This window comes from Sciurus vulgaris, assembly GCF_902686455.1.
Source record: "Sciurus vulgaris genome assembly, chromosome: 17".
NCBI classification, from domain to species: domain Eukaryota; kingdom Metazoa; phylum Chordata; class Mammalia; order Rodentia; family Sciuridae; genus Sciurus; species Sciurus vulgaris.
This window is the reverse complement of record NC_136478.1, coordinates 6,216,914-6,229,577: the sequence shown is the minus strand read 5'-3', so window position 1 is coordinate 6,229,577 and position 12,664 is coordinate 6,216,914. Positions and strand designations below refer to the sequence as shown.

The 12,664-nt window shown below is 43.5% G+C and overlaps 1 protein-coding gene and 1 pseudogene across 2 annotated transcripts in view; one reads left to right on the top strand and one right to left on the bottom strand.

Annotated features, from left to right (window-relative positions):
* The window catches only part of GAN (gigaxonin), a 50,020-nt gene that overhangs the window by 25,592 nt on the left and 11,764 nt on the right, over positions 1 to 12,664 (top strand). The window contains exons 2-6 of the mRNA XM_079119231.1: positions 3,223 to 3,337; positions 5,476 to 5,826; positions 7,606 to 7,823; positions 8,018 to 8,139; positions 12,185 to 12,297. Of these exons, the coding sequence (XP_078975357.1) occupies positions 3,223 to 3,337; positions 5,476 to 5,826; positions 7,606 to 7,823; positions 8,018 to 8,139; positions 12,185 to 12,297 (919 nt within the window). The remainder of the gene's footprint in view (positions 1 to 3,222; positions 3,338 to 5,475; positions 5,827 to 7,605; positions 7,824 to 8,017; positions 8,140 to 12,184; positions 12,298 to 12,664) is intronic.
* LOC306648843 (small ribosomal subunit protein eS6-like) lies at positions 9,419 to 12,178 on the bottom strand (annotated as a pseudogene). Its single transcript has one exon. The product of its transcript is annotated as a small ribosomal subunit protein eS6-like (transcript).

The window sequence follows — 12,664 nt, the reverse complement described above, 5'->3', positions numbered from 1 at the left end:
ACTCAGGGCCTGTGCTTGCGAGGCAAGCACTCTACCAGCTGAGCTATCACCCCAGCCCTCATTTTGACTTTTTATTCAGAAAAAATTTGTTCTGTACTGGGCACAATGGCACACGCCTGTAATCCTAGCATCTCAGGAGGCTGAGGCAGGAGAATCGCAAATTCAAGGCCCTAAGCCACTTAGTGAGACCTTATCTCAAAATAATAAAAAGGGCTGGGGATGTGGCTCAGAGGTTCAGTGCCCTTAGGTTCAAATCAATCAAAAAATTTTGTTTTGCAATCATTAAAATATTTTTGTTTTTCTTCGATTGTTTCTTTCTGGAGCATCCTGTTCTTATTTTATGAGTGCACTATCCTCTCTGTCTGGGAATATTAATGAGAGGTTTTATTTTTTCCTTGAACTTTTCAATTTGGCACGATCTTCAGTTTTTTCTGTTGATTTTGGTTTGCCTGTTGTCTTTTTTTACATGTCTAGCGAATCCTTTGTACTCAATTTTAAGAACGGGGCTCTCAATTTCTTAACTAGTGTGCAGAAAATAAGGTGTTGCAGGTGTGTGAAGATAGATAGCATCAGTCTTCCAATAACTGGGGCAGCACCTGGAGAGTCTGAGCCCGTCTGGGCCTGGGGCCTGTTTACCTGGAGTAAATTCCATTTCCCACTTGTGTTGTAACCTGGAAAAGCCTGGAGCCCACGGGCCATGCTTGCTGACCACGGCTTTCACTGTTTCGTGATCACGCTGGCCTGTTTTCCTGGGACAGATCAACGTCAGTACGGTCAGGTCTTGCTCTTAGACTGATGGAATCCTCCAGGAGAGTCTTGGGCTTTCTCGCTTAGGATACTGGTTTGCTGTCAGCATTTTAGGAGCTGAGCTGGTGAGGGCTGGTGGTTCAGCAGGTGACTAGTTCTCTCACTCTGTTTGGTGCAACACGCCTTCCTGCACATGTGCCTGGTGCCCCTCTCAGGAGACCCTCAGTTCCATCCTTTTCAGAATATAAATTGCTTTTCTTCCACCACAGCTGGAGAGAGCCTTACCAAACTCTGCACGGGGAGCTGAGTAGATACATGGAGGGAAGATCTGGGCATTCAGCTATTCTGGAAACTTTGGTCCTCCTCCCCTCTGTCCATGGCTCCCTGGTTTGAGGGTTCCTAAGCCTGCAGGTCTGTGGGTCCATTCTGTGTGTGGTCTTTGCACACTGCCAAACTGATATATGCATCCTTGGTGTTTCAGGTCTTACTGTTGCTCTTGTCTGTTTCTAGTTTAGGAAGTTTTGTTAATGTGGTTTCCTGCTCTCTTTGTATTCTTTCTACCAGAAGTCTGAATCTTGATTGACTTTGTTGGAGAGTTCTGAATGCAAGGGTGAGTTTAAATACTGGTTTCCAGATATTCTCCACGTTAGCAGTTGCTATGAGATGTTTTACTTCTCTTTAGAAAGCATAGTTACTTGATAGCAGTTAACATGTGCCATTGCTGAGATTTAACATAGTTGTAATTCCTGTCAATATTATGTTTCAAAGTTACTTTGAAGTTTTCACTTAAATATGTATTTTAAAAACCATAAAAAGAGTCTTAATAAAGAATATAGGGAATATCTTTTAGACCTTGGGTAAACTCTTAAACAAGACTTGAAAGCGTTGACTTTAAAAATTTGTTCTTCAAATTGTCCATCACCTTTACAAAAGCTAAAGTCTATCAAAGGATGAATATCAAGACTATAGTTGGGCTAGGTAGTGCACACCTGTAATTCCAGTGACTCTGGAGGCTGAGGCAGGAAGACTTTTAGTTTGAGGCCAGCCTCAGCAACTTAGCAAGGTTCTAAGCAACTTAGTGAGACCTTGTCTCAAAATTAAAAAAAATAAAATAAAATGGGCAGGGGATGTAGGTCAGCAGTAAAAGGCCCTTGGGTTCAATCTACAGAACCAAAAAAAAAAAAAGTTTCAAGAATATATAAAGAACTTTTTTTTTTTTTTTTTTTACGGTGCTGGGGATCAAACCCAGGGCCTTGTGCTTGTGAGGCAAGCACTCTACCGACTGAGCTATCTCCCCAGCCCTATAAAGAACTTTTGATATGAGAAGGATGGCTGGGGATGTCGCTCAGGGGTCAAGTGCTTGTCTAGTATGCATGAGGCCCTGCATTCCACCCCCAGGACCTCAAAAAGAGAGACAGAAAGATTCACAGAAGAGGAAACATGTGCCACAAACACACACAGTGACATTCAGCACCTGAAATGCAGATTGGCAGTCCCAGTGAGATGCCACAGTCACCTTTGGGGGCCAACCTGAGAGTGATGGTTCAGGCATCGTAGAGTGTGTGGATCCACAGAGGAGATGAGGCTGTCGGCTGCTCTAGCTGTGGAGAGTGTTTATCATCATCTTCTGCTTTGGAGGAAAATGCAGCCCAATTCCATTCCCCAGTGCATCCAAGGGAAGTTCTTTTACAGAGTACAAAAGGAGATGTGTATATAATAGTTACAGCAACACATGTTCACACCATCAAGAACCTGGTGACATCCTCAGAGACCCTCCATAGAAAAGTGGAATGTGACGCAGCAGAATCAGGGGATATGCTTAAAGTATAAAATTAGAATAACTTGGGGCTGGGGATATAACTCAGTTTGTAGAGTGCTTGCCTCACATGTACAAGGCCCTGGGTTCAATCCCCGCACCAAAACAACAACAACGACAAAGAATAACTTAAAAACACATCTCTTGTGGATGAACAAATGAAGCAAGAAATTCAACACAGGATTTGGATTAAAAGTTACTTCAGATGATAGAAGCAGATTAATGGGTAATTTGGAAAGGACCATTTGGTTAAAGCAGATTATTGTCAACACTTAGCTTTTGCTTTGGGTAGTGGGCTTGTGGGATCCTTGTTACATTGTTGAGAATAATTAATTGGATAAATAAATGCACAAATAATAAGCCTAGAGGGACTTGAATTTCCAAATGAAATAGAGATTCATGATCACATGAATCTTCTTAATTCTTTGGTTGTCTGTTTTGCCTTTTTTAAAAAAAAAGAAGCATCTTGAACATTGGTACCAATGTTTTATAGTTGAACATTATAAAAATATATTGACTTAAAGTTAATAAACTATATTTTCTGGGTAGAGATGCAAAGCCAATATGTATATATATACTTTATAGAATATTTAATGCATAAATATTTATAGTTATTTGTTTTTATCATATAAATTTTACATTTTTCTCCTTTTTTTTAGGACAAAGTTAAACTATAATCCTCCAAAAGATGATGGATCCACTTATAAGATTGAACTCGAAGGGATATCGGTGATGGTTATGAGAGAGATCCTGGATTACATCTTCAGTGGACAGGTATGGTGGGACACAGGGGAGGAGGCCCAGAGGCTTCTTGAGCTCACTGTGGCCCAGTGACCCTGTCTTCGTCTTCCTTCGATGTGGGCTCTCAGTGGTATCCTTGTGGGGGTGCCCCAGGCTGGTCTCCTTTGCTACCTGCTCCTGAACCAGCGACCACCATGGACCCAGCCCAAGTCTGTGTTTGCCGCATGGAGCCCACACTGCAGGAGATGTGGGGGACCCCGTGGGTCCTCGCTGCTGCCCTCGATATCTTGTTTCTGTGTCTTGAATCCAGTCTTGCTCCTGCCCACGCTGTCAGGGAATGGGTTCTGTCCCCACAGCAGGGATAGGAGCTTCCTTGGACAGTAGGCTCTTTTTGTAGAAGTGAAGAGCTCCTTACAGGCCATTCCCAAGACAGAAGGTTGACACAAATGACAGACACCCTTACAGTGGTGATGCCCTGTCCCCGGGGCTTCAGTAGCACCCCATCCCTGCCTCACCCCAGCCTTACTCCCTAATTGCCCTCTGGGGGTTTAGTGATGCCCAGGGAAGAAATGACCGGTGACTAGACGTCTTGCTTTCCCTTTGCTCTCTTCCCATCCCAGCCCCACAGTGTGATTTCAAGTCTAGCTTGGGGGTGAGTCGGACTGGTCTTAGCAGGAAGTCAGGGTGCTCACTCTGACGGAAGAGGGCATTTTGTGGTCTTCCTCTCTGAGGTCTGCCCTGTCTCTCCCTGCTCCTCGGCCACTGCTGCTGTTGCACTCTTCCTTTCTGTAAGGAAGCGGATTGCTGCTTTTTCTGAGCACATTCGCCCTGTCCAGAGCCGCGCTCAGGACTCTCACCCTGAAGGTGTGTGGTGTGGTTCCACATCATTCCCTCCTCCTCTTTTTACAGACACAGGCCGCGGGCGTGTATGAGTGTAAACAGACAAAGTAACTTGGGGTCAGCCCCTAAAATCCCAAGAGACCATAGCACTACAGAGCAGGCCTATGGCCAGCCCCCCAGTGGCTTTGGAGTCAGTGTCACACACCACAGTCCAGGGAGAGCGTGCGTCCTTAGGGTTGGATCCCAAACTTGAGACTGTATTTGCAGACTGATTTCTGTGGTTTGTTCCCATTTTAAATGTAAAACCGTGTTGCAGTATAAATTATAACAAACTCCTGAATTGGCAGTTTAGTTTTATTGAGATGTCACGTAGTGTTTTTTTTCACATGCCTGTGTTTGAATAGCTCTCTGCTGTCTTGTGGGTGAACTTGAGATGTTATGTAAAGGGGACATTTCTCTTATGGCCTGCTCAGTGCACTGCTTGCTGCAGTTTTGTTGCTCAGTTTCTAAAGCAATTTGCAATCATACATTTTGTTTGCAGTCTAAAAAGTGTAGAACAAGGTGAAAGTGTTTCTTGCTATACTCTCTGAATTCTTTCCTTTACATTTCTGAACAGAGGGAAGCACCCACACTTGGGGAATTCACTTGTGATTGTGGCAGTATTTTAGTGGCCCATATCTCTATACTGCTTTGTTCATGAAGAAACTGACGTGCATAGAGAAAGAAGCATCAATTAGGAAATTGAGTAAAACAAAGGAAAAGTAAACATTAATAATGAGGGGAAAAAACCCTTACACTAGGAATTTATTGTAAAAGGTAGCTTTAAGGCTGGATTGCTTCATTTGCTTCCTGTGGTATTTTGGTATTCAGAATGGGGCTGCCGGGGTGGTAGAAAAGTCTCCTCCAGGGTTTGCATTCAGCTGGGTACACGACTTGGCAGAAAAGAAAACTCAGTGCAGTCGGAGGCAGGGCTTCCGCCTCTCTGGTGCTAGGATTTAAAGAAAGCACCTCTGTTCCCCACAGGAGGCGGAATGGCGCGTCCTAAGCATTCCACTCCAAAGCTCCCTCTGGGCTACAGGAGTGAGACAGTCTTCACCTTGGCAGGGTTGGGGAGTTCACCCAGGCACAGCAGGGGAAGACAGGAGATGGAAATAGGCACACATCTACTTATGTTGGTACACGGGTGAACTCTTGGTTGAGGTATATGACATCACAAATATCCACACATTTTTGGCCCACAGAAGTGAAACTTCACGTGGTTTAGCTCATAGCTCAGTGGTTGGGTTTTAAATACCTACATTCGGATATCAAGTATTGTGATCCTCTTACAGATCAGACTAAATGAAGACACAATCCAGGATGTTGTGCAGGCAGCAGACTTGCTGCTGCTCACGGACCTGAAGACCCTGTGCTGTGAGTTCCTAGAAGGCTGCATCGCTGCCGAGAACTGCATCGGCATCCGTGACTTTGCCCTGCACTACTGCCTGCACCACGTCCATTACCTCGCTACTGAGTACCTGGAGACTCACTTCCGGGACGTCAGCAGCACAGAAGAGTTCCTGGAACTGAGTCCTCAGAAGCTCAAAGAAGTGATTTCTCTTGAGAAGTTGAACGTGGGCAATGAAAGATACGTGTTTGAAGCAGTGATTCGGTGGATAGCGCATGACACAGAAATAAGAAAGGTACCTGTCATTAAGAGCATGGTCTCTCTCCAGCACCGCAAAAAAAAAAAAAAAAAAAAGAGCATGGTCTCAGGTTGCCTTTTGATTTGCTTTTAATCCAAATTGTAGTTGTTTTGGCTTTCTTTTACAACTTGAAAGACTTACCAAGTTGTAACCTAAAAGGTATCTGTAAGACACCTTCCACCTCTTACTAAAGTGGTCGGCCTTTCAGACCAGTCTGTATCAGCAAGAAATGGACCTGGGAGGAAACGTAACACCTGTCCTATGTTGCTTTTAAAGGCCAAGTGCACTTGGAGCCTAAGCTAGAACTTGCAGAGCTGCCACATCTCCCTGTGCCCTCTGCATCCCTCCTGTCTGCTGTGTTGCAAGGCTTACGTGCCCCACCAGGTGCCATCAGCAGGCACGTGGAGTCCAGCAGAGGCCGTGGATGTGCCTCAAGTAGCCGGTGGGGCTCTCCCTGGAGTGATTGGCATCACGTGGGGAGAAAGCAGGCAGGCTCTGGAGTTCATGGAGCCCTGCGGTTCCACACACAGGGAAGGTTCTGGGAGCGACTTGGGAAAGAGGGTCCTAGGGAGTATCAGTGTTTAGATCCAAACTGGGAACACATGGGGGAGGGAACAAAAGCACAGGACCTCATTTCCAGTCTGCTCTTTATAAATAAAAAACTAGCTCCAATTACTCGTTTTAAAATAAGAAATGTATTAGGTCAATTTTAGAGAATGGATTTCAAAAGTGTACAGTTGCACTGTTAGTTGTTCTTGGAAACTGTTGACCTAAGTTTTAAGGATTATCTTACAATTTTTTAAATGCTTTAAACCTATGAGTGTGTATATTGAAAAAGGTGTAGTCTTTTGTTAGTTTTAATTAGGACACATAGTGTTCTTTTTTCCCATGCTAGATAAATTAGGAGGAAGGTAGAAAAGTCTCTGCTTGTCCTGCTCACGGAGACCACCACAGGAGAGACTGCTTTTCTCCAGCTTCTGCTGGAACCTCTTCTTGCCTCCAAGGGATGAGAATGCTTAAGGTGACTGGTTGCTAGGGAAACAAGGAAGTTCTTTGTCCTTTGGTTAATCTGAACTTGATGCCATAAAGATTCTTGACTTTTATTAGTCAGAGTACAAGAAGAGTATACCTTCACATGATTACTTACAACCCAAGAAAAATCTCCAAAATATACCAGTTAATAAACAGTCGTTCACAGTGTTTCTCTTACAGATGTGGGTGCAATAGTTGGTTCAGCGTAGAGCAGCAGAAGCCCATAATTCATCTTATGCATGTTAGCTATTTTTGAACAGTGATAGTACTCCAGGAATGATTCTAGAGTACTCAGAATTTTTTTTAACTTGGTTTTTTCTGTATTTTTCTTAGAATACTAATGTTGATACATTATCTAACTCTAACATATCATGATATTATCATATATAATGCCTTTGTAAATGTGATTCAACTCCCAGCACATCCAAATATGTTGGTATAAAGCAAATGGTAGCCCTTTTTACTCAATTTACTTATTGGAAGGGAACCCTGTGGATGTAAAAAAAAAGCTGCTGCTTGAAACTGCACCAATACTGAAGTGTAAACATGGAACGATGGTTTTAAAATTTTTAACTTTTATTCCCAAGTCTGTGGGAAGCAGGAAGGAAAGGGCTGAGCATGCATTCAAGCCACCCTGGCCCTGACACCTTGCTTGTTAGTGGCAAGACTGTGACAGGTTGGAGGATGTGTGGCGGAACCCCGCTGCTCTCCCAGGCTAATCCCGCCCCTTCTCTCCCTCTGCAGGTCCACATGAAGGACGTCATGTCAGCACTCTGGGTTTCAGGGTTGGACTCTAGTTATTTACGGGAACAGATGCTGAATGAACCATTAGTACGAGAAATCGTCAAAGAGTGCAGCAACATACCGCTCAGCCAGCCGCAGCAGGGAGAGGCGATGCTGGCCAACTTCAAGCCCCGGGGTTACTCCGAGTGCATCGTGACCGTGGGCGGGGAGGAAAGAGTGTAAGTTTGGGCGAGAGTCATTGAAAGGCAGGTTAAAGGGAGAAACAGTTCTACATAAACAAGAATTCAGAATATTTTTCAGTTTCTAAAGCATGATAGCAATTGATGGTTTAATGTTGTAAACATTCTTTAGAGTACAAGAGCTAGTAATGGTTATAAAACATTAACTGCTAATCAATTATTTATTTCCTTAGTTCCCGGAAACCAACAGCCTCGATGAGATGCATGTGTCCTCTCTATGACCCTAACAGGCAGCTTTGGATCGAACTGGCACCTTTGAGCATGCCAAGAATTAACCATGGAGTTCTCTCAGCAGGTAACATTCTGTGGTCAGTTTTAGTTGGAGGCAGGACCACTGATACCTAATTTCAGGGTGGTGTGGAATGACTAAAAACCTTTTAAGATGTGATGTTATCAACTCTGCCTGATGACATTGTCAGTGCGGGTCCAGCTTTCAAGACCGTAGTTGAGAGAGGAGCACCTCTGTCAGTCCTCATTGTTCCCAAGTCTCCACACACAGTCACCTGGTGGTGGAGCACTGGCTAGGTGGTGTCACCAAGAGAAGAGCCCACCTGATTAGCTGCACAGCCATCCGTGGTCCCAGCATTTCCTCGAGCCATATATGGCCATCTTCAGAGTTCATGCTGTCAGGAATCCGTATGAGACTTTAGAATATATTGCTTAAATTAGCTGTGGCTCAAAGTTATTATACTGTAGAAAGTATGTTTTATTTGATGTCTACAGTTTTGAAAACTGTTCCACATTCTTCAAAGCTCCTACTTCAGGAGATGGCAGGAAGGATTGAGATTGCTGCCCTGCCGTGCTTGGCTGCCTTTCTCTTCTCCTCAGTCCTGAGTTCACCTGCAGGTGCCATTTGACATCATTCTAGGGATCGCCGGCCGTCCTCCTGGATTTATTACTCGTTTCTGCTTGCCCACTAACTTTACCTTTAAAATATTTAAAGCTATGCCGTACCATACCATAAAAATGGCTCTAGTTCACGATTTTATAGAAATCGTTTTATGACTCAAAATTTTAGGAGTTACTATCAACAATAAAGAGTTGGACAGAGTAGTTCAGTGGACAGATGAGGGTCTAGTTTTCCTGCCTTCCCAGAAGTAGCTCCCTCAGATCCTTCCCACGGAGGGCAGCACCCACACTCCCATGACAGAGGTTCCTGGATCACGGGGTTCTGAAGACTTTCTGGATGAAAAGAGTGTCTATATGGTCGTATTGACTGAAGCTAAATGATGAGTAGTTCCTTTCTCTTGCCCCAGTCTACTCTACTTTTCTTCTTCTAACTTCTTTTGAAAATTGCTTTTGACTGTTGTTCATCACTCACTTTTTCTTCTCTACTAGTTTGGAAGTTATATTCTGTTTTACCTTTCTTTGTACATTAGATATTACAGCCTGTGTCCTAAGTTATCAGAGTGTAAAGTATACTTATTTGCCTTCAAGGTATTACTCATTTTTCATGTTCCACTGCCTTACAGTATTAAAGTACATGATTATTAATAGATGTATACATAATATATGTATTTTTTATCTGTTTTTGGATGTATGACTGGACAGATAGAAAGTTTACTTTGTTCTTCCTTCCTTCTAATGCACCAGACTTTACACCTAGAATCATTTTCCTTCTCTCTGACATTCATCCTTTTGAATTTCCTTGACAGTAGGTATTTTAATGGAAAACTCTCAGACGTATTTTCTGTAAATATCATTATTTTGCCTTCGTTCTTAAAGAATTTTTTTGCTGGGTATAGAATTTTAGGTTGATAATATTTTTCAGCACATTTGAAGGTGTCTTTCTCTGATTTCTGCTTTCATTTTTAAGTTAGTTGTTAGTCTAAAAATCTTTTCTTCTATATCTTCCCAGAATTTGCTTCTCTTTGCCTTGCCTTCTTTTTTCTTTTTTCTGCCATTTCATTGGTGTGTGTGTGTGTGTGTGTGTGTGTGTGTGTGTGTGTGTCTGTCTGTCTGTCTGTCTATATATATTGTTTAAACTTAAAACTGTATCACATTTGGAAATTGTTGGCCCTTTTGACTCTATAGCTTGACTTTTCATCAGTTCTTGAAAATTATTATCCATTTTATGTACACATTACCTCTCCTCCATTCTCCTTTCTCCCTCTGCTCTTGGAAGTCACATTAAACACTGCACAACCTTTTAACTCCATCCTCTACCTCCTGTCTTCTTTTTGTTAGTTTCCATCTTTTCATCTCTCCTTGTAGCCTTCTTGATGATTGCATTTGATTTGTCTTTATACATCACATTTTCTCCTTAACACTGATGAATCTAGTAACCCATCCTTTGTTTTATTTCTAGAATTTCTCTTCCAATCTTTTTGAAATCTGCTATCATCTCTTTTTCTTTTTTAAAAGATCTGATCTTATGTATTTGTTACTTTAAAAATTCTTTTTTCTGACTGGACTCAGACCTAGAATCAGAAGCTCTCAGAGAAGACAGCCCGCGTCTCTTGGCAGTCTCTTCCTGGTGTTTTTCTTTGACTTTCATTCTCTTGGCCAGAGGTTTGGCATATTCTGCAGCCTCTTCCTTATTCTTCATAGTATGCCGTTTCTTCAGGGCAGTACGCCTGTGCTTGTGTTGCAGGACACGTGCAGTAATGAGAAGCTGAATCTTTGCTTTAGTCCTGAGTTCTTTGCCTTCCTCAAGTAAGAGTTTTTTGACAGCATATTGGCAGACATCACCTTCCTTAGAGAGCTTGAAAAATGTACATGTTCTACTAGCTCTTTTGGGTCCCAGTTGACGAAGCACAGTAGTATCCGAAAGTCCAGGAATCTCCTTCACTCCTTTTTTTTTCAGTAACCAAGTTGAAAACGCTCACATTGGCATCCATGATACAACCTTGAACAGATTTGGACTTTCTCTCCAGTTTGCCTTGGTCCGTAACCCAACTGCCCCTTACTCAGTAGCAGGTGAACACGGCCATGGGTCAAGACGCGTGCTTCATGGGCAAACCTTGTTTGTCATTCCCACCACGAGTTCAAACCACTTCACCCTTCCATTCTTCACCCATAGCGTCAGCAGCAACTTTTGTGGCTGTATGCTTCTCATAAAAAGTACGGGGTTCGCGTTCATGTTCCACTTCAATGAGTTTCTGGCAGCCAGTGGCTGGGAAGGAGATATTGAGCATCCTCTTGGTACAACTGATCACCTACCTGAAAGCTGCTGTCATTTCTATAGTTCCATGTTCCTTCGAGTTATCTTCAAATGTTCTTTTATTTTTGAAGCATGGTAGGCATTGTCGTTTTATCAAATATTGGATTTCAGTACTCCAGTATTTGAAATCCATACAAGACTGTTTCCCATCTTTTGCTTCTGCTGCTTTTGTTTTTTGTAGAACCAAATTTCTGGTATGTCTGAATATCTTTGGATGTTGATATTTTTATTAATAATTATTTGTATGAATACTTGACACCTTAAAATTTTAGAATGCTAGCAGTCTAAGGCTTAGGTGAAAGGACTTCCTTCTATGGAAGTTTTGCATTCGATTCTGCTTGTTGCCTAAGAACACCACTGATTTGGTATTAGTGTAAATTGAGTTCACGGCTGGAGATTTCCTAGGCAAGCAAGGAGGTGTAAATCTGAGCACTAATTCTGACTGGCCTGCATCCTGAGAGTGTAGAACTTTGAAGAGGATTTCTTGCCAGGAGCCAGATCTTCTGTGGGCCTGGGGCTTAGATTTCTGTCTTTTCATCCCCAGGACAAAATTACAAATTATTCGGCAGGAAATGCCTTAGAAGCAAATCGGTTTCATGCCTGGTAACCACTCTAGAGGGTCTGCTTCTTCCTTCAGTTTTTCCTTTTTGTTTTGTTGACTTCTCTTCTTCTACGGTTATTTTTTAAGTGTTTTATCCAGCAATGTAGATTTTTTTTGCAGAATACTTAATCCACCTTTACATAAAATAAGTTCAGTAGTTACTCTTGAGTCCTGTTTGGATGTAGAGTGCACACCAGCACTCGGCTCTGCGTGCCCCTGGGCTGTTGAGGACAGGTGTGGGCCTGTGGGTCACAAGTTACTTGAGAGGCGGAGCTGGGAAGAGATAGAAGAACTGAGGAGATCTGGAGCTGCTGGGGAGAGAGGTGGTGCCGGCCTGCCTTCTCCCCATAGGGGCGGGAATCCCCTCAGACACCAGTGAGTAAAGCAGAGTGGTCAGAAGGACTCAAAATTTGGCTCTGTCACCAAGGGGCAAATGATACGTGACAAAGGTCCCGAGTTCAAGGACAAAGCGGTGTTGGCTGAAGAAGATCTCCAGACGCTGCTCCACCCTGTGGAGCTTTATGTGATGAAGACTTTCATTTCAGGTGTCTTATGTCTCTCCTGTGGTTTTTGCAGAGGGATTTTTGTTTGTATTCGGGGGCCAAGATGAAAATAAGCAGACACTGAGCTCAGGAGAAAAGTACGACCCAGATGCAAACACGTGGACTGCACTGCCACCCATGAATGAGGTACCTCAACTGTTTGTTTGATATGTTTCTTTCTCCTTGGTACTTTTGCAGGTGTGGTATTCTAGGGGCTAGGAAGAGGAGAGGCAGCCCTGCCAGGCTCGCCCATGCTTGCCCTGCCTCTTTCCTTCCTGCTCAGGCCTCACTGCTCTTGCCCTGGGCCTCTGTGTTGTTGGCCTCGCCTTGTCTGAACCTCCCTTGAGGCTGCCTGGCCTGCTTCTCACCTCCCTCAGTCCTTCACTGGTTCCCTGCTTCCCCCACCTCCCTCTCGTCACGCAAGTGCCACCTTCTCACACCTGCGGGCTTTCCCAGTCCTTGTGGAGACTCTTGGATGGCTGGAAATTCTGCCCCATTTCACTTCCAGTGCTGG